Genomic DNA, 25,166 nt, shown 5'->3' with positions numbered 1-25,166 from the left:
AATTATTGTGAACACCTTATAGATATAAATTAATTTAATTTTTAAAAAATTCTTAAAGCTGGAGCGATAGCACAGTGGGTAGGGCATCTGCCTTGCACACGGCCAACCCGGGTTCGATTCCTCCATCCATCTCGGAGAGCTCGGCAAGCTACCGAGAGTATCCCGCCAGCATAGTAGAGCCTGGCAAGCTCCCCGTGGCGTATTCGATATGCCAAAAAACAGTAATAACAAGTCTCACAGTGAAGACATTACTGGTGCCCGCTAGAGCAAATTGATGAACAACGGGAGGACAGTGCTACAGTGCTTTTAAAAAGTGGGACCAATGCAATAGTATAGCAGGCAAGGGAGCTTTTACTTTGCACGTGGTCAATCCGGGTGCTATCCCTGGCACCCCATATGGTCCCGCAACCCCCACCAGAAGTGACTCTGAGCAGAGCCAGGGGTAAGCCCTGAGCACCACTGGCTGTACCTCTCTCTACACATAGAATAAATAACATTTTAAAAAATCTTATTTCAGCTTGCTCTTCAAGCCCATGTTCTCCCTTGAACATATACCCTCCCTTTGTATTCCCTCATATCTAAGTAAGTTTCAATAGACTATCTTGCTTTACTCCCCCCCAAATAACAAAAATACAAATAAAAATAATAAAACACCACTCTAGCTCCCAAGACCTTTTCTAAAACTTCTCCTTTGATGACGGAGGTGGGGGGGGTGGAGGGGGAATCGAGGCCTAGCAGTGCCAGGGGCCACCAAGGCCACATGTGGCGTGCCTAGGAGTCTTCTGGACGACACCTAGCAGTCGTGAGGGGTCAGGCAGTACTAAGGATCAAACTTAGGGCCTCGAGCCCCTCTGTACTGTCTCCCGAGTTCCAAGGGTTTCTTGCCTGAGCAGCCTCGAAGGCTGTTATACTAAGAAATAATTAACCATCTCCAATCCTTAGTTATTACAGACATGTACCCACCCCCACCCGTCCCCAGCAGCTCCGGAGACCAAGGGCTGAAGCCTTCCCAATGTACTTTTATCCCCAGAAAAAAGCCAAAGAGGCATCTGGTCCCCTGAGTGCCAGGCAGCATAGCTCAGAGCAAGGGCCCAGACCACAGAGCTCCTGCAAGGCCCAGGCCTGGCTCTCAGCTGTGGCTGGGAGAAGAACTGGGTCCCCTTATCACAGACAAACACCCACATTCCAGTCCGCACTCTGACACTGGCCCAATCACTGAACCTTTGTGGACCTGACTTTGATCATCTAACGCAGAGTTTCTCAACCTTTTTCTGAATGTGGCCCCCTTCCAAACTTATTTCCTTCCTGCGGCCCCCCTGTGACCTACCAGTTGACCCTCCAGTCCTACACTGTAGCCACCCCAGTTATGCAATTTTCATCTGTGGTCCCCTTTGAATATCCTGGCCCCAAATTGAGAGATGCTTCTCTATAGAACTAGTATACCTTCGACTCGGCTGCCTCCAGGCAGCTTTGATTCTAGAAGAATCAAATAAAGTAAAGATGTTGGGGGGTGTGGGGGGGGAACAACTGCTCTTTGTTGTAGGAACGTGCAAGACTATTACAAGTCTTCACATCTGTGAAATGGGACTCATAACCAGTTCCTCTCTCATCAAACTGCTGCTGTGAGCATTCGATCAGATAAGAGTTGTAATAGAGTTCCTGGCATTTTTCAAGAACTGGAAAAGATCAGGCTATTATGTAATTGCTTGCGCTGCTATTGCTGGTGCTATTAGAGACATTATTATCACAATTACTATGATACTTGCTCCCTCTCTGAGGACTCATGGGAAAGGAGATAAATCTCAGAGGACAAGAAAGTCAGCCCGACCGATTCTTTATGCATTTGTGTCACTAATGAACCCCAAACTGGGCCAAAAGCACAGAAAGCAAAACCGAAATCCACTGGCCTTTGGCCAATGTTTTCTGCTTCCAGAAATGAACTCTGGAGAATGTTCAAACATTTGCCAAACATCAGGAGCAACTGGAACATCCTGGAAATGACACCCAACTTTCTAGTCTCGGGGTCCACTGGGGAAAAACCAAGTCACAGCCAAGGTCCTCCGCTGATTCCTGTGAGGGAAAGACAGCTCATTTCGGACACTTCTGCTGAAGAACTAAACAAGATCTAAGGACCAGAAAGCAAACATACTCCTTGTGGGGAAGAGGAGGGCTGTTCCTCCAAGCCTGGAAGTCTCTAATGAAACCGCCACAGGAAGCGGTAGGAGCAGATGAAACTATGGTCAATACTCCGCCACAGGAAGGGGTAGGAGCATGACAGGATAAAGAAACTATGGTCCAGGGGGCGGAGCAATAGCACAGTGGGTAGAGCGTCCCCAAAGCACCGCCAGGAGTAATTCCTCAGTGCAGAGCCAGGAGCAACCCCTGTGCATGACTGGGTGTGACCCAAAAAGCAAAAAAATAAAATAAAATAACCAATAGAGAAGAGAGCACCAAATAAAGGGTGTTGTGAGGATCCTCCCAGGGTGGGAGAAGCACGCTGAAAGTAGACTATAGACTGAACATGATTGCCACTCAATGCCTCTCTTGCAAAACACAGGACCCAAAAGAAGAGAGAGAGAACAAGGGGAAATGCCCTGCCACAGAGGCAGGGGGGGATGGGGGGATGGGGTGGGAGGGATGCTGGGACCCGTGGTGGTGGAGGATGGGTGCTGGTGGAGAGATGGGTACTTGATCATTGTATAATCGAAACCCAAGCACAAAAATTTGTAAGTCTATAACTGCACCTCATGGTGTTTCACTAATAAAAAATTAAATTAAAAAAAATAAAATAACAAAGAAACTATGGTCCATACACTCAGTGGAATACTACTTAGCTCTAAGAAACAATGACATCATGCAATTGCTGCTACGTGGATGGATTTGGAGAGCCTCATGCTGAGTGAAGGGGTCATCCCTAGGGACTTCATAGTGTTGCCCTAGAAGAGTGAGTGGATCAGATGGCGGAGGTGGGGGCTGAAGGCTACTTCCTACTGAGCCCTCACAGCCCTTAGCTCAAGCCTGTACCCAGCGCTTCTTGGGAAAGACAGAAGCCACCTGGCCCCCTCACGGGCTCCTGTCAAGCATGGGTCCTGCTCCTGCTCCCCTCTGAGGCCAAGACACGCAGGTCACGTCCCAGTCCCTCCCTCTGGCCCTCTCAGAAACTGCAACCTGCCAAATGGTTGGCATTTCCCTGCGCTCCTGCGCCACCGTTGGTTGCCGAGAGGGACCCCAGCTCCTCAGCACTGTGTGGGAGACCCCAAAACTAAGTGCCTGTATTGAGCCTCTCCGGTCTATCACCCCCTATTTTCTCTGCCACTATTCCAGTCAGGCTTCGTCCTTGAGTTTCGGCAACCTCGTCCTCTCCCGGGCGTTCTCCTACCTCCTCGGACTGCAGGCGCCTTAGCCCGGACCTCCTCTGGAGGTGGCCGCTCCTCAAGCCCACCCTTCCCTCCCGTGGGCATCTAGCCTGGAAAAATACCTGGGACTCCCAGATGCATCTCAGGCCTCTCCTTCCTGGGGCTTCAGAATCCTGCATCTGACTGGCTGCCACAGTCACGTCTCCAAGGTAACCTGGCAAAACAAGCTCTCCTGCTCTCCCCTCACCCGAAACCCTGGTCTTCCCGTCTCGAGAAGATGAGCCCCCTCCACTTCAGAGTCATCTCTGACGTTTGCCGTTCTCTCAGAGACAATATCCAATCATCTTTGGGCCTCCTGCTGACCCCTTGGGTCTGTCTCCAGAGCTACCAGCCTCCTTCTGCTCCTTCTGGATGCGCTGGCCACCGCCTCGCACTGCTCCCCGGCCTGCAACACTGCCCACCAGCAGCCCACTCTGCGCAAGCACACTGGCCCTTCTCAAAGGCCAATCCAGAGCCAGACTGGTGGGGGTGGGGTGGGGTGGGGGGGGTGCAGTAAATAAGACACTTGCCTTGTATACAGCCTCTCTGCCTCGACTCTAGTGGAAAGTCCCTGCCCCACATAGCACTGTCAGGGGTCACTTGTGAAGAGGGAGCCAGAAATATCCCCTGCACATCCCCTAGACAAACAAATAAATAGCCCAGCCAATCAATCACACTGCCTCAGTCCCCTAACCATAGCACTCTGATGGCTTCTCACTGGACTCACAATCAAGTTTTGAAAAGTCTCTCTCTCTCTCCCTCTCTCTCTCTCTCTCTCTCTCTCTCCTGTAATCTTTTTTAATTTTAATTTTTTTATTTTATTTTTTGCTTTTTGGGTCACACCCGGCGATGCACAGGGGTTACTCCTGGCTCATACACTCACGAGTTACTCCTGGTGGTACTCAGGGGGCCATATGGGATGCTGGGAATAGAACCCAAGTCGGCCACGTGCAAAGCAAAAGCCCTAACCACTGTGCTATTGCTCCAGCCCCTCTTCTTAAAAAAAAAAAGGGAGGGGGGTTGGGCCACACCTTGCAATGTCCAGGGCTTACTCCTCTCCTGACTCTGTGCTTGGGGATCACTCCTGGTGGTGCTCAGGGGATCATATGGGATGCCCAGAATCGAACCCAAATTGGTGGTATGCAAGGCAAGCACTCTAACTCATTGCTTTATCGCTCCAGTCTTCCTCTGTCATCTTTCCTCATGCTGCTTTCTCCCTGCACTGGGCATCTTCCTAAAACTCCTGGCACATGAGGTTACGATCAATACACCAAAAAGATGACTTTCGCTTCCTCCTGATGGTACTCAGGAAATCCCGTAGGGTGCCACAGATCAAACTGGGGTTGGTCACATGCAAGGCAAAGCTCATTTCCCTCCCACCCCCATGCTATCTATTCAGTCCCTTAGACCCTAAATGTCACCTGTTGAGGACTCTGATGATAACTGGCAGCACACACATGTAGCAAGTGCAGGGGCTTAAGTCCCATCCCAGGTACCACATACCCAGAACAACTAGGGTAGTAACTGAACACCAATGGGCTCAAGTATGGCACAGTGGCACTGCCAACCTGAACTGTCGGCGTAAACCACTAGGTCCAGCAACATTGGGAGTGGCCCCTACTTTTTTTTTCTTTTTGGGTAACACCCGGCGATGCTCAGGGGTTACTCCTAGCTCTGCACTCAGGAATTACTCCTGGCAATGCTCGGGGGACCATATGGGATGCTGGGGATTGAGCCCGGGTCAACTGTGTACAAGGCAAACGCCCTACCCACTGTGCTATAGCTCCAGCTCCGTGGCCCCTATTTTTAAAGTCTGCTATAGAGGCTGGCAGTGGGGGAGCAGTTAGCCCAAAGGGCTGTAACGTATGCTTTGCACACCAGAGGTCTGGGTTCAATCCCTGGTACTTGTTGGTCCCCCAGAGTACTGCTATGTGTGACCCCCCCCAAAAAAAGAAAAAAAGTTAATATTAAACATTATGACCCCATGAAGGAAAAAAGAAACAAATGCCATTAGCCTTTCAATGTATTCACTTAATATTATCCGTCCTTACTTTAACTTTTGGGGTGTGTGTGTGTGTGTGTGTGTGTGTGTGTGTGAAGCAAGGTGGCTTTTATTGGTTGAAACTTGCTTAAGAAGATGTGAGAGAAAAGAAAGAGAGGGGATTCATGTTTGAGAGAGAACACGGGCTTCTCCAGGGAGGAAACAGGCAAGCAAAGAAACACAGAGATAAGTCAGTGAGATCCATGTTCAAGGCAGAACACCGGCTTGGCGAGCAAGCCCTTGTTTTAATTTCCTGCACAGCACTTACCACTCTCTGATGTTATTCTTTTGGTTTGGAGGCCACACCCTGTGGTGCCCAGGACTTACTTCTGGCTCTGCACTCAGGGATCATTCCTGGTGGGCTTGGGGAATCACATAGTGTGCCAGGTGATCAAACCCCAGCGGGCTCTGTGCAAGGCAAGCGCCCTCTCCGCCCCCTGCTATAATTCTTATTTGTTTAGCGCTTGTCTGTTTCTTTACTCACTAAATTATAAACTCCTTGAACCCCCAGGCCTTGTTTGCTCCACTCATTTCTTCCTTTTTTTTTTTCTTTTTGGGTCACATCTGGCGATGCACAGGGGTTACTCCTGGCTCATGCACTCAGGAATTACTCCTGGCCCTGCTGGGGGGGGAGGGGGGACCATATGGGATGTCGGCCACGTGTAAAGCCAACGCCCGACCCACTGGGCTATCACTCTAGCCCCCAACTCATTTCTGTAATCTAAAAAACACTCAGAAAGAACCACATGTGCTGGGCAGGGAGGAAAAATGTGCTAATTCGGAATGGAAGCAGTGATGAGACGCAGGAATTCTCTTCCTGGCATACACAGAGCGGGCGGGAGGACCAAAACCTCGACCCTCTGAATCAGGTCTGTCCACCTGCACTCTTCACCCTGCGGGACTCCAAAGCAGGGGAGAGGGCGGGATTCCCTGAGAGTACCTTTATGTTTCAAATATACTGCTCCTCTGCTGGCCAGCGTGTCACTGTGACTCACAGCCCTCCGCGTAGCGGAGTATTAGTCAGACCACCTTACAGACCTTTGACTACTTCATTTATTCATTGGGTGAGCAAACATTTACCGAGCGCGCCTACCCTGTGCCAGGCACTGAGGCAAAGAATCAAAACCAGTTTCTGACCTACCTGCGGGCATGCAACAGGCCTGCAGGCGGCCTGTAAAGCTTTGGGGCCCGGCAGAGTGAGGAAAGTGAAAACTCTCTGCCAGAGCCAGCCTGGATTTAACTGCCCCGGCCGTGACGTCCACAGCGCCCCCGGGTCTGGGCCCTCGGGACTGTGCGGGAATCGCTAGGGGCTAGTCCAGAGCAAACAGGCAAGACGGGTCCACTTGCGCGCCGGTCCAAGAGACGCAGAGCGCTGGAGAAACGCCATTGGCTGGTGGGTTCCCCTCCCCTCCCCCACCCGGCCCCGCAGCCCGCGCTCCAGTCGCCGCGGGGTGGGCGAGGGGGATGCGGTGCCCACCAGCCCCCAGGATCCTGGTCCCAACAGCCAGGCCCGGCTCGCCCAGCGCCGTTCCCTCGCGCCGCCCCAGCGCCCCACCCCAGCCCCCGGCTTCTGCTGCGAACTCCTCGTGCGACTCTCCTCTCCCCGCCACTCCCACCCGAACCCCAGCCCGACCCTCCCGGGCTGGCGGTTCTCCCCTGGCTCGACGCAGCCCCAGATCCGGCGGCAGGGAGCAGGCGTGTCCCGCTGTTCGCACCCGCGCCCGATTCCCTCCCAACCGCCGGGTCGCAGGCGCCAAGTCTGCAAACTCCGGCCCCACCTCCCCGCCCCGCAGGGTCCTTCAGGCCGGCGGGATCTGGGACCCCCACCCTACCACCGATCTGGGACCCGGAGCCCCCAGCCGAGCTGCGGACCCCGCCCCGCCGCCTCTCGGTCCGAGGCGAGCACACAAAACCCGGCTCCCGCGCGCACCCGGGGACCGGCGCGGGAGGACGGGGGGCGCGCAGCGGGCACGGCGTAGGGGCGCGCAGGGACGGGGCGGTGGGGAGACCCCGAGGCGCCGCGGTCACTCACTCAATGAAGTAGCTGGCGCCCTCCTCCGTGAAGCCCTCTTCCCAGCCGCGAGGCAGATCTGCGGAAAGGCGAGAAAAGTTGGGTCGAAGTTCCGAGCCACCCCGGCGCGCCCCGCTCCCCGCCTCTTGGCAAGCGTGCGCCGACCCCGCCAGCCGCCCACCCGGCCGACCACGGCGCTCGGGCGCCCACCTGAGCGGATCATGTGGCCCGAGTTGACGGGCTCCCCGGTGCGCGGGTGTAGCCAGGTCGTGCAGCGGAGCTGGTCACTGCGGGGACAGACGTGCACCTGTTAGCGTCAACGCCGCCGCCCGCGCCCCGCGCCCCCGCAACGCAGCGCCCCCGGCGCCCCCTCCGCCCCGCGCCCCCAGAGCCCGAGTTCCCGCGCCCCCAGCGCCCCGGTGCCCCCGCGCCCCCCAGCGGCCCCGCGCCCTCTGCGCCCCGCCTCTCCTGCGCCCCCAAAGCCCCAGATTGCCCGCGGCCCCAGCGCCCCCGCGCCCGAGCGTCCCGCGTCCCCCTGCGCCACCAACGCCCCAGAGTCCCCGCGCCCCCCGCGCCCCCGTGCCCCCAGAGCCTCAGCGTCCGTCCTGCCCCGCACCCCCAGCGTCCCAGCGCCCCCCGCGCCCCGAGCGCTCCAGCAACCCGCCCCGCGACCCCCCGAGCCCCGCGCCCCCCGCGCCCCCGCGTCCCCGAGCCCGCGCCGCGCGCCCCCGCCCGCTCCGCACTTGATGAAAAAGACGCGGCCGTCGCTGCACACGCCGTAGGACCAGTGCTCAGGTAGGGTGTCCCGGCCGCCCGCCGCCATGTTCGCCGATCGGCCTGCGCGGGCCCCGGCGGCGCCCCCGTGCGCCCCGCCGCCGCCACGTCCCCTGCCGGCGTCCCGGGGCCCCCGCGCCGGCCTTTGTCCCCGCGCCTTCCCCGCCCGCCCGCCCGCGCAGCCCGCCGCGCGCCCCTTGGCCCCGGGGACCGGGGAGGGGGGCAGGTCCGGGCTGGGACAGGCCCCCCCGCCCCCACCCCGGTGTGGGGGCTCCGCGGACCGACTCCGAAGCCAGGGCGCACGCCCCTGAACCCAGCCACCCCCCACCCAGGCACCACCGGCACCACCTTTAACCCCCACCCGGCTGGAGCGGCAGAAACTTCTCTCTCTTCCCGGAACTCGGCTTCCTTTGGAACCCCGTGAGGCGCAGCAGGTGGCCCGCCTCGGTTTCTTTCTCTGTCGAAAGAAGAAGGGGGAAGAAAAAAAAAGTGGATCATCCAGGTTACGCCGCGCACAGCCCGGGTGGGTGAAGGCAGAGACGGTGGCGGCGCAAGCGTGCTGAACCCGACCCTGGCACCTAGTAGGAGCTTTGTCCAGGCTGGGTTAAGCGTGATTGCACTCCCCCACAAGTGTGCAAGTGGGGTAAGAAGCAGGACGGTGCTGTGCGCCCCCACCAACCTCCCAGGTTGCAGGGACCACAGGGTTACTTACTGATGGGGGTGGGGGGACTGAGGGCCCGGGGCTCCCCCGTTTCCCTTCAGAAGAGGTTACCTGGCAAGAGGGAGCTCTGCCAGGTGGCGTTCCAGTTGGGAGCTCTGGAAGTGGAGATCTCAAATTCTCTGCTCTCATCTCGGTTCCTGGGGTGCCCTCCCCTTCCCTCCCCTGTCCCCTCTGATCAAGAGAGACCCCACACCATTCATTCCATGACTGTGTCCCTTCCCTTGGAACACAGTGGCATTGGAGGCAAATGTCAGTGTGTACCTGATCTTTACTGTTAACCTCTCACTTTAAATGATAAACATACAAGGACATAAATATACAGAAAAGAAATACGGGAGGTTGGGGTGGGGGGCGTGGGGCTGCCATGGCTGGGGGTACTTCAGTCACTGACTTGTGTATCTCTTGTCTTGTTTGCTGATCCGTGCACACACTGCAGCGTCAGCTGTTTGAGAGAAGCTCTCTGAGCGTGCCTCTCGCGGCTGTGTCCGGGCACCTGGAACCCTGCCCATGCATGTTTATATTCAGTAAATCGAAATGAGTGCACAGTAGTGTACTCAGCCCTGACCCCCTTGATCCCCTCCTCCTCACTTTCCCCTGCAGAGCACTGGCAGAGGAGGTTGGGGTCTGGAAGAAGTCCCCATGCAGCCTTGGAGAGACAGGGGCTGCACTGGGCAGAATGAGACCTCTAGTTTTTTGTTTGTTTTTTCTTTTTGGGGTCACATCCAGCAATGCTCAGGGGTTACTCCTGGCTCTGCACTCAGGAATTACCCCTGGTGGTGCTCAGGGGACCATATGGGATGCTGGGAATCGAACCCGGGTCGGCTGCGTTCAAGGCAAATGCCCTACCCGCTGTACTATTGCTCCAGCCCCCATGTGACCTCTAGTTTTTCAGAAGAGCTGTTGAGGGCTGGAAAGATAGTACATGGGTAGGGCACTTGCCTTGCACTCAGCTGACCTGGGTTCAATCCCTGGCACCACCTCTGGGCCCTGGAGCCCCACCAGGAGTTACAACACAGCCAGGAGTAACCCCTGAGCACAACCAGGTGTAATACCGAAAGCAAATTAATTCGTTAAAATAAAGAGTCAGAGCCAGAGAGATAGGACAGGGACGAAGGTCCTTGCATGTAGCCTATGCCAGTTAGGTTCCCTACACTGCATGGTCCTCGAGCACCACCAGGAGGAATCCCTGAGCATAGAAAAAGGAACAACACCCCAAAATGGCCAGATTTAGCAGCCACTTCTTCCCCCCCCACCACCACCAAATACGATAAATATGGGCTGAGAGATAGTCCTAGAGGTAAGACACTTGCCTTGCATGTGGTGGACCCCACTTAGATCCCTGGCCCACAGGTGCCTAGTCCCCTGAGTACCCCACCGGAGTCATCACTGAGCACAGAGCCAGGAATAGCCCCTGACCACTGCCAGGTGAGGACCCAAAATACTCTCAGAACTGGAGAGATACTATATTATACTGTCTTGCTCAGCTCATCCCCAACACTGCCAGGCATGATCCCTGAGCACCACCATGTGTGGCCCAATCTCCCCCAAAATGAAATAAAGATTGGATACTATTTTTTGTTTGGGGGCACACCCAGCGATGCTCCAGGGTTACAACTCCTGGCTCTGCACTCAGGAATTATTCCTGGAAGTGCTCCAGGGAACACATGGGATGCCTGGAATTGAACCCAGGTCGGCTGCATGCAAGGCAAGCACCCTACCTCTGTACTATCTCTCCAGCCCCAGGATACTAGTTTTTAGAAAGTAGATCGGCAAAAATGAACAGTGTAGAGAAAGACATCCTCATTCATTGCTGGGCTATAAAGAGGTTGTCTCTTCAAAGGCAATTTGGCACAGCTCTTGAAATTTGAATGCATTTGGGTTTTTTTGTTTGTTTGTTTTGGAGCCACATCTAGTGGTGCCCAGTGCATATTCTTGGCTCTGTGCTCAAGGATCACTCCTGGCAGTGCTCTCGGGACCATATAGGGACTTGGGGAATGAACCACTGTTGGTGGGAAGTAAGAAAAGCAACTTAGCCCCTGTATCATCTCTGGCCAGTAATAAATGATTGTTAGGGGGTGGGGGTACACCTAACAGTACTCAAAGATCACTCCTTGCTCTGGCTCAGGGACCATACCTGAAGATCTTGGGGGACCATATACAGTGTCAGAATTCAAACCAGGGTCACGGTCTTTCTAAACAAGTGCCATAGGGGCTGGAGAGATAGCACAGTGGGCAGGGCGTTCGCCTTGCACGCGGCAACCCGGGTTCGATTCCCAGCATCCCATATGGTCCCCTGAGCACTGCCAGGAGTAACTTCTGAGTACAGAGCCAGGAGTAACACCTGTGCATCGCCAGGTGTGACCCAAAAAAGCAAAAATAAATAAATAAATAAATAAATAAAATAAAAATCTTTGTACTATCTCTCCAGGAAATGACTTTAAAGTAATACCAGCACAATTCTTTAAAAAAAAAAAAAAGAAGAAGAAGAAGAAGAAAGTAGATTGTTTAAGTCATTCCCCACTTAAAAAATATATATTGTCAAAAAATGCAATGATTTTGCAGTGAAATAAGGCAAGTCAACAAATACAAAAATAAGTTAGTTGAGGGGTTGGAGAGATAGTATAGCAGGTAAGGCACTTGCCTTACAAGCGGTTGTCCTGGGTTCAATCCTCAGCATCCCATTTAGTCCCCTGAGCACTGCCAGGAGTGATCTGAGTGCAGAGACAGTAATAACACTTGAGCATTGCCAAGTGTGCCCCTGCCCAAAATAAGTAATGAAGAAGAAGGAGGAGGAGGAGGAGGAAGAGGAGGAGAAAGAGAAGAAGAAAGAGGAAGAGGAGGAGGAGGAGGAGGAAGAGGAGGAGGAGGAGGAGGAGGAGGAGGAGGAGGAGGAGGAAAAGAAGAAAGAAGTCGTGGGTTGGGTCAAAGCTGTAGTACAGCAGGTGGAGCACTTGCCTTGCATGCAGCTGACATGGGTTCAGTTCCTGACACCCTATATGGTACCCTGAGCACCGCCAGCAGAGATTTCCCTGAGTGCATAGCAAGTCCTGAGCACTGCCAGTTGTAGTCCAGAAACAAACAACCAAAAATGTGGGTCTCCTTAAACTAAAAACCTGCTGTACAGAAAAAAAAAACAACCAAAAAAATTTAAAAGCATCTTACCAATGAAGGTATCTGCAAATCATGAATGTGATCAGAGGTTAATCCACAATGTGGAAGGCATTTATACAACAAAACAGCCCCCAAAAGTAACATGGGGCTTTACATTATCCCAAAGACAAACTATAGATGACCAACAGTGTCTTTTCATTGAGTGAAGAAACACTCAATACTAGTAATTATCTAGGAAATGCAAATCATAACTACTGTGAGATAATCCATCACACCTGTGAGAAGGACGGTCCAGAAGATAAACAAGAGGCCAGGGAGATGGCTCCGGGGACTGGGCATATGCTCTCCATTCCTAGAGTCACACGTATCCCTGAGGACTGTGCCAGAATCATCTCCAGCACCACTGGGCATGATCCCCACAAAATAAAAAAGAGCAACAACAACAACAACAACAACAAAACACAGGTTGGGGCTAGAGAGATAGCACAACGTATAGGGCGTTTGCCTTGCACGCGGCCGACCCGGGTTCGACTCCCAGCGTCCCATATGGTCCCCTGAGCACCGCCAGGAGTAACTCCTGAGTGCAGAGCCAGGAGTAACCCCTGTGCATCTCCAGGTGTGACCCAAAAAGCAAAAAAAAAAAAAAAAAACCAGGTATTGGCCAGGGTGTGTGGAAAGGGGAAAGGGGAACCTTTGTACACTATCAGGGGGAATGAAAATTTTCACAGCTAAAGCTGTATGGAGTTCAAGAACTTAAAAGTAAAATCAGGATATGCTCTTGTCAGGTGAGACATGATTATTACCATAACAAGATCCAAGTATAAAATAAAACTTAATGTAATATACTTTAGATTCCAGAGTTAAAAACATATGTATGTAAATGAGAATAGGCATTTTATATTGCATTAAATGGTTTTAATTTTCTTATTTACATAGGTCAAGATCACATGGTCATCACTAATTGGCCCTTACCAATTTATTTTCCAATCATTCTGTTTGCCAGTTTTTTTTTCCTTTTTGGGTCACACCCAGCAATGCACAGGGGTTACTCCTGGCTCTGCATTCAGAAATCACCCCTAGCAGTGCTTGGGGACACCATATGAGATGCTGGGAATCGAACCCAGGTCAGCCGCGTGCAAGGCAAACACCCTATCCGCTGTGCTATCACTCCAGCCCCCGTATTTGCCAGTTTTAAAGTTTGTTGGAATAAGCAATATAAAGAACTTTGTTGTGTACCAAAGGGAGAAGGTTGGGATTGGGAGGGAATTGGTATATTGGTGGAGGGAAGGTCACACTGGTGGTGCTAGAACACTAAATGCTTGATGCAACGATGTAATGAATAGCTTTGTAAATCACAGTGCTTTTAATAAAAATTTTAAAAAATATATGTTCTTGCAATCCCACTTCTTAGTAACTATCTAAAGAAAACAAATCCAATCTCCAAGGGCTCTCCCAACTGCCGTGCTCACTGCAGCATGAGTCACCAGAGTCAAGACTGGAAATATGTGTGTATGGTTGGATAAAGAACAGGTGGGAGAGGGGCTGGAGCAATAGCACAGCGGGTAGGGCGTTTGCCTTGCACGCAGCAGACCCGGGGTTCAATTCCCAGCATTCCATATGGTCCCCTGAGCACCGCCAGGAGTAATTCCTGAGTGCAGAGCCAGGAGGAACCCCTGTGCATCGCCGGGTATGACCCCAAAAAAAAAAAACAAGAACAGGTGGGAGAACACAGTGGAGATGATTCAGACACAACAGAAGGAAATCTTCCATTTTTGATACACCTTGAAGGCAATGCCCTTGGTGAAATAAAAGAAAGAAAAATTCTATATGATATCACTTTTACTAGAACTCTGAAAAAGTCAAGCTCATAGAAACAGCAAAATGATGTTGGGCATGGGGGGAGATGGGAATAAGTTGGTCAGAGGGTTCTGTTGTAAAATGAATACATTTTGGGCAAATTGCAGAATATGGTGGCTATAGTTAACAATACCTCATTAGGGTTGGAGAGATAGTACTGTGTGAAGAGGGTACTTGCCTTGCACACAGTCAACCTGGCTTTGATCCCCATTTCCCTTGAGCTCTGCTGGGAAGTGATTCCCTGAGCACAGAGCCAGGAGTAAATTGTGAGCACCACTGGGCGTGGCCCCCAAACAAGCAAAAATACAAGTAAACAAAAAAGCCCTAAAACACTCCTGCCATGTGGGAGCAGCCCTGGGACAGGGTCCCTTCATGGCCAGGACTCATACCCACTCACTCACACCAGTGCGATTTCAGCACACCTGTGGGCCAAACACCCCCCCCCCCAACACGGGCTTGGGGGAAGAAAGATATGGAACAAAGCCAAGCCAACTCTGGTAGAACATGCCCCAACTGGGAATCCATCACCCCAGCAACATTGTGTTAGAGGAAATGATATTGCTTGAAGACATCATCCTATACTTGAAAATTACAAAGTGGCTAGGTCTTACATATCCCACCACAAGAAAGAAGTAGTAATTATATGAGGTGATGAAGTTGTTAGCTAATACTACTGTACCTGTCATTTTGCAATATGTATGTATGTATATGAAATCAACACACTATAGATGCGAAACTTATCCAGTGTTATAAGTCAGTTGTATCTCAGTAAATCTGAAAAAGAGGCAGCATATATGTACTCTTTAGGTTAAAACACAAGCAAAAGTAAAGTGGTTGCTTTTGTGATAGTGAGGGGGAGAGATTTCTTTTTCATTGTCTTCATCTTTGTACTGTGTCATAATTTTACCATTTAAAACATGTGTTGGGGGGCTGGAGTGATAGCACAGTGAGTAGGGTGTTTGCCTTGCACACACACAACCCAGGTTCGATACCCAGCATCCCATATGGTTCCCCGAGCACCATTCAGGAGTAATTCCTGAATGCAGAGCCAGGAGTAATCCCTGTGCATTGCCGGGTGTGACCCAACAAGCAAAATAAATAAATAAATGAATAAATAAAACATGCATTGGGATGGCGAGAGCTCAGTGGGCTGAGTGCATGCTCAACGGGGAAGTCTGGGTTCTCTGAGCACTGCTGGGTGTAGTCCCTGAGCCCCCAAAACCAAAGGAATTAAACAAATGCATGTTGAATTCACAAATTTTTTTGTTTGGGGGCTCTTTCTGGCAGTGCTCAGGGCTTACTCCTGACTGCACTCAGGGATCACTCCTGGTGGTGCTTAGGGACCCTATGTGGTGCCAGGGATCCAATCTAAACCAGCCACATGCAAGGCCAGTGCTGTCCCCTTACCGTACAAACCCTCCAACCCCAGTTAAATTACAAGCATATGTAGAATTGACATCTGAGTCAAGGCTAAGCTGGCACGGCCTGCTGGCGGGGCCTTGTCAGAGACAGACAGCCGAGAACCAGTGGCTCTCCCGCCTGCCAGTGAGAGCCCCCAGCATGGACTTCTCTTCAAGAGAGGGAATATCACGCAGACCTCCACAATAAATTGACCTAGTTTCTGCCCCAAATCTTCACATTGAGCAAGCCCCCTGGGGCTCAGCTGGGACTGAGCATCCAATGAGAGGAATGGCCTCAAAGCAAACAAGGCATCTCATCTTCATGGTGACTCCCGCTCTAAGATACATGACACCAGCCTCACAGGGGATGAGCCCTCGCTGAGAGTGACACGGACCCCCACGATATGCAGCGCAGCACAGCCGTGGGGATCCTGGGACTGTACACGGATTAGCCTGTTGCCACTCCCCTTCTGACAGGCAGCATCGCCAGAAAGGGGACTGTCCTCGGCAGCTGGAGCCCTCCACTCTCCACATGGAACCTTCTAGGCACCAGGGAAGCCACCTGGAAACTTCTCTTGCTTTCTGGGGCACGGGGGAGCTGAGAGCATGACAGTGACACTGAACCAGCTGGCCAACTGCATTACTAATGGCTGCTCTTGGGGCCAGAGAGATAGTACAGAGGCAAGGTCCGTGCCTTGCATCCGCTGGGCCCCAGTTCAACTCTTGGCACTGGATGTGGTCTCCTGGGCCCCTCAAGGGGTGATCTCTGAGCACAGAGTTAGGAGTGACCCCAAATGCAAGAACAACAAAAAATACATTAAAGAATACCATAAAATGATTTCAACAAATGCTCAAGAACATATTTAATAAAAACTAATGGCTATCACTGATTTTTTGTCAACTGTCACTGCACTGTAGCACTGTCCTCCTGTTGTTCATTGATTTGCTCGAGTGGGCATCAGTAACGTCTCCACTGTGAGACTTTTTACTGTTTTTGGCATATCAAATATGCCATGGGGAGCTTGCCAGGCTCTGCCATGCAGGCAGGATACTCTCGGTAGCTTGCTGTGCTCTCCGACAGGGATGGAGGAATTGAACCCGGGTCGGCCATGTGCAAGGCAAACGCCCTACCTGCTGTGCTAGGTGTTAGAATCAATTAGATTGTAATGTACTGTAGATATACAATATCTCTGTATACAAGATCAAATGCTGGTAAGTTTGCAGAGCAACTCACAGTGCTAGTAGGAATGTCAAATGGTATAACTTCCCTGGAATATGATTTAAGTTTCTTTTAAGGGCTAAATATTCACTTACCATATGACCCAGCAAACCTACACCTGGACATTTATCTCAGATTAAGCGAAGAGTGTAAATAGCACCTGATTGTCTATAGCAGCTTTTATTTGCAGCAGCCCAAACTTGGAAACAAAATGAATGTCCTACTCCATTACACAGCATACTCAAAAGACAAAGCAGTTTTTTAAAAAATGAAGACCTGGGGCTGGAGAAATAGCACAACAGGTAGGGCGTTTGCCTTGCACGCAGCCGACCTGGGTTCGATTCCCAGCATCCCATATGGGTCCCCTGAGCACTGCCAGGAGTAACTCCTGAGTGCAGAGCCAGGAGTAACCCTTGTGCATCACTGGGGGTTATGAATGTAGGCCCAGCACTGCATATGGTCCCCCAGGCACCACTAGGAGTCACCCCTGAGCACAGCTCCAGGAGCAAACAGGGTGTGGCTCCAACCGCTCACTCCCAATCCTATCTCTGCGTTGTCCCAAACAGTAGCCATTGGCCTAACAAATAATGGCATGTTTGCACTGTATGTATTGTAAGTGTCCTAATTATAAGGTACCTCAGAGGGACTAGGAGATAGTACAGCGGGTAAGGCACATGCCTGGGATAGATTCCCAGAAGACATAGTTCCCAAACATCCCTGGATGCAGCCCTAGAGGCGCCCAGCACTGCCAGGTGGCCGGGATATCCCTAACACTGCAGAGCCCCCGAGGCATTGCATCCTCAGGTCCTTGTGTGGAACTAATGGCACAGTTGGCCAAGAATTGCTGGTGGAACACCTGGACTTTTTTTTTTTTTGCTTTTTTTGGGGTCACACCTGGCGATGCTCAGGGGTTACTCCTGGCTCTGCACTCAGGAATTACTCCTGGCTGTGCTCGAGGGACCATATGGGATGCTGGGAATCGAACCTGGGTCAACCGCGCGCAAGCAAATGCCCTACACCTGCACTTTTGAGTGCATCTCTGGAGGCTCCTTCGCCATACACCGCCCACTCCCCCCCAAAACCCACCCAAATAAAAGATACCCAGCAGATTTTTGTTTGTTTGTTTCTATCAGTAAAGCTCAGGGGTTACTCTTGGTTCTGTACTCAAGAATTACTCCTGGTGGTGCCCAGGGGACCATATGAGTGTCAGAGATTAAACCCAGTTTGGCTACACGCAAGGTAAACGCCCTACCCCACTGTATTACGACATCGATACACAGCAGATTCTTAAAAACAATATGGAAAAATGTAAAAATAACCCACTTCTAAGTATTTATAATAACCACATGTTGGTATAATACTTTGATTATATTAGGTTCATAAAATATTGATCACCATGCAATTTAAAGTTGCTAATGATGGCTCACCTTCCTGAAGTGCAGTGTACTTCTATCAGGCAGCACTGTGCTAGGTTTTTTTATGGTCACACTGTCACAAACCTGACCTTATAACTCATTTGAATGACCTGGGAAAGACATCAACATCCTACAACCACCACCACGTAAGCTCATCCATGGGCTCAGTTCTTTGGACTCAGGATTTAATTTCAAAAGAGATACAAGCCAAGCTGCAAAAATTCATGGGTACACCAGTCTCCCCGCTGAAAACTCTTGTTTATTTGTTTCTGGACTCAGGAGAGGGGTGGACCAAGTCTGCCTCCTGGCAGCCACACTCACACCCTACAGCTGCCTCATGCCAACAACAGCCTAACTCCACTGCTTCAGGGCTTCACAACTAATCTCTGCAGAGACACCAGACTGCCAAAAATTCCAGTTTTCAGGCTAAGAACTCTGGGGTCTTCTTGGAGTTGCTGCAGATAGCCTCCTCTTCCTCTGGTCCCCCTATCTCTGCCCTCCTGCCCCCACCCCCCATGCTTCCAGAAGCCCTGACAGCCACATCCACATTCCACAACACTGCCATGCAAACTCCAGACCCAGTTATATATCCTGGAATTTCTGGAGCATGCATGACACCACAAAACTCTATAATATTGGGGCTGGAGCAATAGCACAACGGATAGGGCATTTGCCTTGCAAGCGGCCGACCCTGGTTTGATTCCCAGCATCCTGTATGGTCCCCTGAGCACTGCCAGGAGTGATTGCTGAGTGCAAAGCCAGGAGTAACCCCTGAGCATCGCCTGGTGTGCCTCAAAAAGAAAAAAAAACTCTATAATATTGGTATCCAGGTAGGAACACACCAAATTAGATGTGACAGTAACATAGAAGTCAACTACACTCACTAAACAATAACATGGAAGGCTCAAGTAGCAACAAACATCTCAGCAAACCCTCAAACAAGGACTTAATGACCTCACAGTGAGATATAACAATTTTCACAAATTTTCTTTTATGAGAGTGTTTTTTGATAATTCCATTAGCCATTTGATTGTAACAATCAATATAAATTAAATGATTTTGTGCCTGCTAATAGGGCTGGCTTGGGTGGTGGTTAGGGACACGGGGACAATGGTGGAGGGACAGTCTCACTGGTGGTGGGACTGGTGTTGGAATATTGAATGCCTGGAACAACTGTGTTATTAACAACTTTGTAAACTATGGTGTTCATACAAAGGGAAATTTTTTTAAGTAATAATTACTTTATTACTACCATAGAGAGAGTAGGACAACAGGTAAGAGACTTGCATTACACATGATTTCAGTCTGGGCTCTGGTTCAAATCGTGACACAGCATACTGTCCCCTGAGGACCACCAGTCACAGCCCTGAGCACTTCTGGGTATCTCACCACTCCCCCCAAAAAAAAACAAAGTTCCCAGGGAGCCAAAAAACAAAGCTCCTTTGGTTTCGGGGTCACACCCAATGGTGCTCAGGGCTTACTCCTGTCTCTGTACTCAAGGATCACTGCTGTGGGGCTGGAGCGATAGCACAGCAGGGAGGGCGTTTGCCTTGCACGCGGCCGACCTGAGTTTGATTCCCAGCATCCCATATGATCCCCCGAAGCACTACCAGGAGTAATTCCTGAGTGCAGAGCCAGGAGTAACCCCTGTGCATCACTGGGTGTGACCCAAAAGTTAAAAAAAAACAAAGGATCACTCCTGGCAGGGTTCCAATGGGCCATATTGGGTCCCAGGGATTGAACCGGGTTGGCCACGTGCTGGGTAAAGAAAAACCTCTATAATATTGGAATCCAGGTAGGAACGCACCAAATTAGATGTGACAGTAACATAGAAGTCTACCCACTGTATTATCATTCCATCCCCACGTATGGTCTTTTTTGCTTGTTTTGTAGCCACATCCCACAGTGCTCAGAGCTTACTCCTGGCTTTGTGCTCAGAGATCAGTCCTGAGGAATACTTAGGGAACCATACGAGGTGCCAGGGATCTACTCAGGTCAGCAGAGAGCAGGGCAACACCCTACCCACTCTACTATTGCTCAGGCTCTCTTCTGGGAACTTTTAAAGAAATGTCTGGGCCTCACCCAAGCAATATTGGTTGCAACTGGCTGCTTCAGTGTTATCTTAAAACCTCTCCATGCAATTCTAATGTATGCCCAAGGTTTATGACTACCTTCATCTACTCCAAACTATCAGGCCCTAAACAATTCCTTACTACATTTCTCATTTCATACAAAGACATTCCGCCCCTGAGAAGCTTCACCTGGATGTGGGGACAAAGGTGTCGTGTCAATTTCCTCCTGCACCTTCTGTGTGTGATCAAGGAGGGGAAATTCCTTGGCCCATTGCCTGATCTTGATAAGTCAGTCTTTGGCTAATGGGGGAAAAAAATCAATTCTTCCTCAGTTTCACCATCTTCAGCTGAGTACAATTCTAATATTTTTGCTTGTCAAAAAAGATGGAGGGCTGGAGCGATAGCACAGTGGGTAGGACATTTGCCTTGCGCACAACTGACCTGGGTTCAATCCCCAGCATCCTATATGGTCCCCCGAGCACTGCCAGGAGTAATTCCTGAGTGCAGAGCCAGGAGTATTCCCTGTGCATCACCGGGTATGACCTAAAAAGCAAAAACAAAAAGGATGGAGTTCTGATATAAGACAGAGGGTATTGGAGGCCTTGCTGCAGTTCATAAGTCGGAATTTCATGCTCTGCGTAAAGTGAATTCAGCATTGCAAATTTCTTAGAATTGAAAACAAGAACTGGAAAGATAGTACAGGGGTTAAGGTGCTTGCTCTGCACACTGCCAATCCCGGTTTGATCCCTGGCACCAAGTACCATCAGGAGTGATCCTTGAGCACTACTGGGTATGGAGCACTACTGGGTATGGCCCAAACACCAAACCAAATAATTAAGAAAAAAAAAGCCTGAATTTCAGAGATAAAGTATAGCTGAAAAGATACTCACGGTGCATGCAGTTGACCCAGGGTAAATTCCTGACACTCCATCGTACATTTTCCCCCCTCCAAGACCTGCCACAAGTAATTCTTCAGCAGTTCTGAGCACTGCCTGATGTACCCTCCCTGAAAAAACAAACAGAAAACACCCTGACTTCTGCTCTAGGGTATTTTGCTCCTTATTTTTATTTGGTCTGTATAGTCCAAGGAGCAAAACCATAAATCTTCAGCTCTTGTTTCATCCTGTGGCCATGTTCTCAACCCTGTGCACCTCTAAGTCGGAGGATCAGAGAACTGAGGTCTCTAGCAGATGACAGAATGTGGGTGTAAACACTCAGGCGACTGGGGAGCGCAAGCCGACTGACTATCAGGACCAGGAGAGATAGTATAGTGGGTAGGGTGTTTGCTGCCCCACACATGGTTAGTCTCCAGTTCAATCCCCAGCATTCCACAGGGTTACACACACACACACACACACACACACACACACACACACAATTCCGGAGTACAGAGCCAGGTGTGGCTGGGTGTGATCCCAAAACAAAAACACAACCTATTGACAACTACAGTCTGCTCTGTGCGGGTCACTTCCTGCTCACTCCTGAGCCTGGGAGTATGTCCAAGGTTTGACGTTGGACCCTGCTCTTCAGCTCTGAGGAGGATGGAGAGAGCACCGCAGGGCCAGAATGGGAGCCCGGTGGACAAGCAGCCTGGATCCCCGGAGCTTGCCTCACAGGGGTCCTGTGCTGTCCTGGCTCCCCAGTGGCTGCAGCAGACTGAACAAGGCAGGGGGCTTCTGACCCGGGTAGCATGGGTGACAGCATGAGGGGCCCTTGGACAACCACCTTAGGAGGCTGTGTCTGCAGGGGAGTTTAGCGAGCAAGGAAGGGCTAGAAGCTACCAAAATTCAACTCTGACCACGCCCCGTGGCCAAAGGTCCCTAGGATTTGCCTGTAGGTCTAGCGTTATCTCCTTTTACCTGGAGGGGAGAAGTGGGACTACCCCGATGGAGGGCGGGGCCAGGATTATCTTCTGCTGTCAAGGTAAGCAAATCCTCTGCCCCGCCCTTTCGGGGCTCGGTTTCATACAAGACCAGTCACTGTTCCTCTGGCTCAAGACACCCCACAGCAAGATTCAGGATGGCATCCCCAGCCTCCAAGACAGAGACAGAGAGAAGACAGACAGACAGACAGACAGACACACACACACACACACACACACACACACACACACGAGCTCCCACGACTCCCAGATGGAACCTGAGCTCACCCCGTTTCCCGCTGAACCAGAGCTCTCTGCCTCCTGAGTGGCTAGTCCAAGAGGAAGAAGGTGAGGAAAGGGTGCTGGAGCCATAGGACAGCTGGGAGGGCATTTGCATGTAGTCAACTGGGGTTCGATTCCCCTACATCCCATATGGTCCCCTGAGCACTGCCAAAAAGTAATTCCACACCCGTGGGTGTGACCCCAAAAGAGAAAAAAAAAAGTGAGTAATGTCTCACAAAGTGTCTGGAGACTTCAGTGAGACAATGCTTGACACCCCAAAGAGGGCTGGAGGAACAATACAGGGGTTAAGGCTTGCACACAACCAACCCAGGGTTGATGCCGCAGCAGTAGGTATGGTGTCCCGAGCCCCATCAGAGTGACCTCTGTGGACAGAGCCAGGAGTGAGCCCTGAGTATCACTGGGTGTGACCCCCAAATAAGAAATTAATAAAATTTTGTTGTTGGTTTTGGTTCACACCCTGCAATGCTCAGGGCTTACTCCTGATGGTGCTCAGGAGACCATTTGGGGAACAGGGGGTGGAACCCAGGTTGGTCATGTACCCTACCCATGGTACTATCTCTCTGGCCCCCGATAAATAATATTTATTATTATTATTATTATTATTGGGCTGGAGCGATAGCACAGCGGGTAGGGCATCTGCCTTGCACGCAGCCAACATGGCCGACCCGAGTTCGATTCCTCCGCCCCTCTTGGAGAGCCCGGCAAGCTACTGAGAGTATCTCACCTGCACCGCAGAGCCTGGCAAGCTCCCCGTGATGTATTCGATATGCCAAACACAGTAACAACAAAGTCTCCAATGGAGACGTTACTGGGCCCGCTCGAGCAAATCAACGATCAACGGGAGGGCCTTTACTTTACTTTTTATTATTATTATTATTATTATTATTATTATTATTGGCTTTGGGCCACACCTGGCAATGCACAGGAGTTACTCCTGGTTCTGCACTCAGGAATTATTCCTACCAGTGTTTGGGGGAACCATATGGGATGCTGAGGATCGAACCCGGTTTGGCCACGTCTAAGGCAAATGCCCTACCTGCTATACTATCACTCTGGCCCCTAAATAAATTTTTTTAGTTAATAAAAATGATAAGACTCTTTGTTTGGGGCTGGAGCGATAGCACAGTGGGTAGGGTGTTTGCCTTGCACGCGGCTGACCTGGGTTCGATTCCCAGCATCCCATATGGTCCCCCGAGCACCACCAGGAGTAATTCCTGAGTGCATGAGCTAGGAATAACCCCTGTGCATCGCCGGGCGTGACCTAAAAAGCAAAATTAAAAAAAATAATAATAATAAGATTCCTTGCTTTAAAAATCTCTGGTAACGCTGATTTTTTTAACAAACAAATAGATAAATACAGATTATTGGGTCCAGAGAAAAAAGACAGGAATAAAGGTGCCTGTCTCGTGTGCAGCCTCTGCAACCCTGGTTCATCGTCTGGCATGTCAACGTACAGTGTCTGGAGCGTTACTGGGTCACTCTCAAGCGCAGAGCCAGGAAGAGCCCCTGAGCACAGCCTGGTACAGCTCAAATCCCTCCCAACCCCCCCCCCCCCCACCAACGAACTTACTCAGATTTTTTAGAATTAGGAAAAAAAACAATTTTATGGGCTGGAGTAATAGTACAGCGGATAAAGTGCTTGCCTTGCATGAAGCCAACCCATGTTTGATCCCTAAGACCCCATATAGTCCCCCAAACCCTGCCAATAGTGATCTCTGAATGTAGAACCAGGAACAAGCCCTGAGCACAGTGGGGGTGTGGTCAAAAATAAACAAAAACAAAGTACATGTTAAAATTTTAAAGATTTAAAAAATGTTTTCGAGGGGTCAGATGGATAGTACAGTGGGTAGGACATTTGCCTTGCATGCAGCCGACCGAAGTTTGATCCCTGGCATCCGATCCATTTCCCAGAACACTGCAGGGTGTGACCCAAAAAGACCAGATAGATAGAGAGAGAGAGAGAGAGAGAGAGAGAGAGAGAGAGAGAGTGTGTGTGTGTTTTAGATTCTAGAATACTAAAGAAATAAGATGGGTCCAGTTAGTACGAAGGGAGGGTGCTTGCCTTACACACAGCCAACTAGGCTTTAATTCCTGGCATATAGTACCCAGAGCTCACTAGGTGTACAACAAAGCCAGGAGTAAACCCTGAGCACAGCTGGGCGTGGCCCCAAACTAATAAGCAGAAAGAAAGATTGCTAAACACAATATATACACAACATGCAATCTTGGTTAGATCCTAGGAAAACAAAAACTGTATTATAGGTAATATTACAACTGTAAAAATCAAAATATGAATTATAGTTCATAGTAATGTACCAGTGTTAAATTTTACAGGGAGTGAGGGCAAAGAGTTGGCCGTGCTCAGGGCTTCCTCCTTTCTCCTCAGGGTTCTCTGCTCAGAGATCACTCCTGGCGGATCCATATGTGTTGCTGGGCATTAAACCCAGGTCGGCGGCATACAAGGCAAGCGCCTCACCTACAGTCCTGTCTCTCTGGCCTAGGGTTAAATTTTCTGAGTGTGAGGATTGTAGTTCTGTAGGAGAGCTCCCTCTTCTGAGGTGAAGGATGCTGAAGTGCCACAGATGGGCCACGGCTTCAGCAGCGAAAGAGCCTCTCACTGGAGTTGAACTTCGAGAGCCTGTCCCCCAGGAGACCGGCCCCGGCTCCCCAGTAGCCAAGTGCGACTGGAAGGCAGTGATGAAAAATGCGGCTAGTCGCTGGAGATGAGGAATGTGCTGCTCAGGCTCTGGAGAAACCTCATAGAGAGGACACTGCGGCCCACATTACACAGGAGCTGGACAAGAAGGACAATCCCACCTGGCCCTACATGATGGGGAGGGACTTGGGTAGGAAGGTGACACAAACCCAAAGACTTCATCTATGCCTGGGTCAGGTGCCCGGGCCTCTGTTCAAGGTTAGAGGCACGAACTGAGCTGCACCCAGCGACCCGTCCAAATCAAGGACCGCAGCCTAAATCCCAAATAAC

The 25,166-nt window shown here is 50.9% G+C and overlaps 1 protein-coding gene across 3 annotated transcripts in view; it reads right to left on the bottom strand.

The window, feature by feature from the left end:
* The window catches only part of PLEKHA7 (pleckstrin homology domain containing A7), a 251,647-nt gene extending 243,313 nt beyond the window's left edge, over positions 1 to 8,334 (bottom strand). For all 3 annotated transcript variants that reach the window (XM_056115859.1, XM_056115860.1, XM_056115861.1), the window contains exons 1-3: positions 8,191 to 8,334; positions 7,658 to 7,734; positions 7,469 to 7,526 (exon numbers count right to left, since the gene is read on the bottom strand). In XM_056115859.1, the coding sequence (XP_055971834.1) occupies positions 7,469 to 7,526; positions 7,658 to 7,734; positions 8,191 to 8,270 (215 nt within the window). In that variant the 5' untranslated portion in view covers positions 8,271 to 8,334. The remainder of the gene's footprint in view (positions 1 to 7,468; positions 7,527 to 7,657; positions 7,735 to 8,190) is intronic.
* Positions 8,335 to 25,166: the final 16,832 nt, after the last annotated feature.

Source organism: Sorex fumeus, unplaced genomic scaffold (assembly GCF_029834395.1).
Source record: "Sorex fumeus unplaced genomic scaffold, SorFum_2.1 ptg000030l, whole genome shotgun sequence".
NCBI lineage: Eukaryota > Metazoa > Chordata > Mammalia > Eulipotyphla > Soricidae > Sorex > Sorex fumeus.
This window is presented reverse-complemented; position numbering and strand designations above follow the sequence as displayed.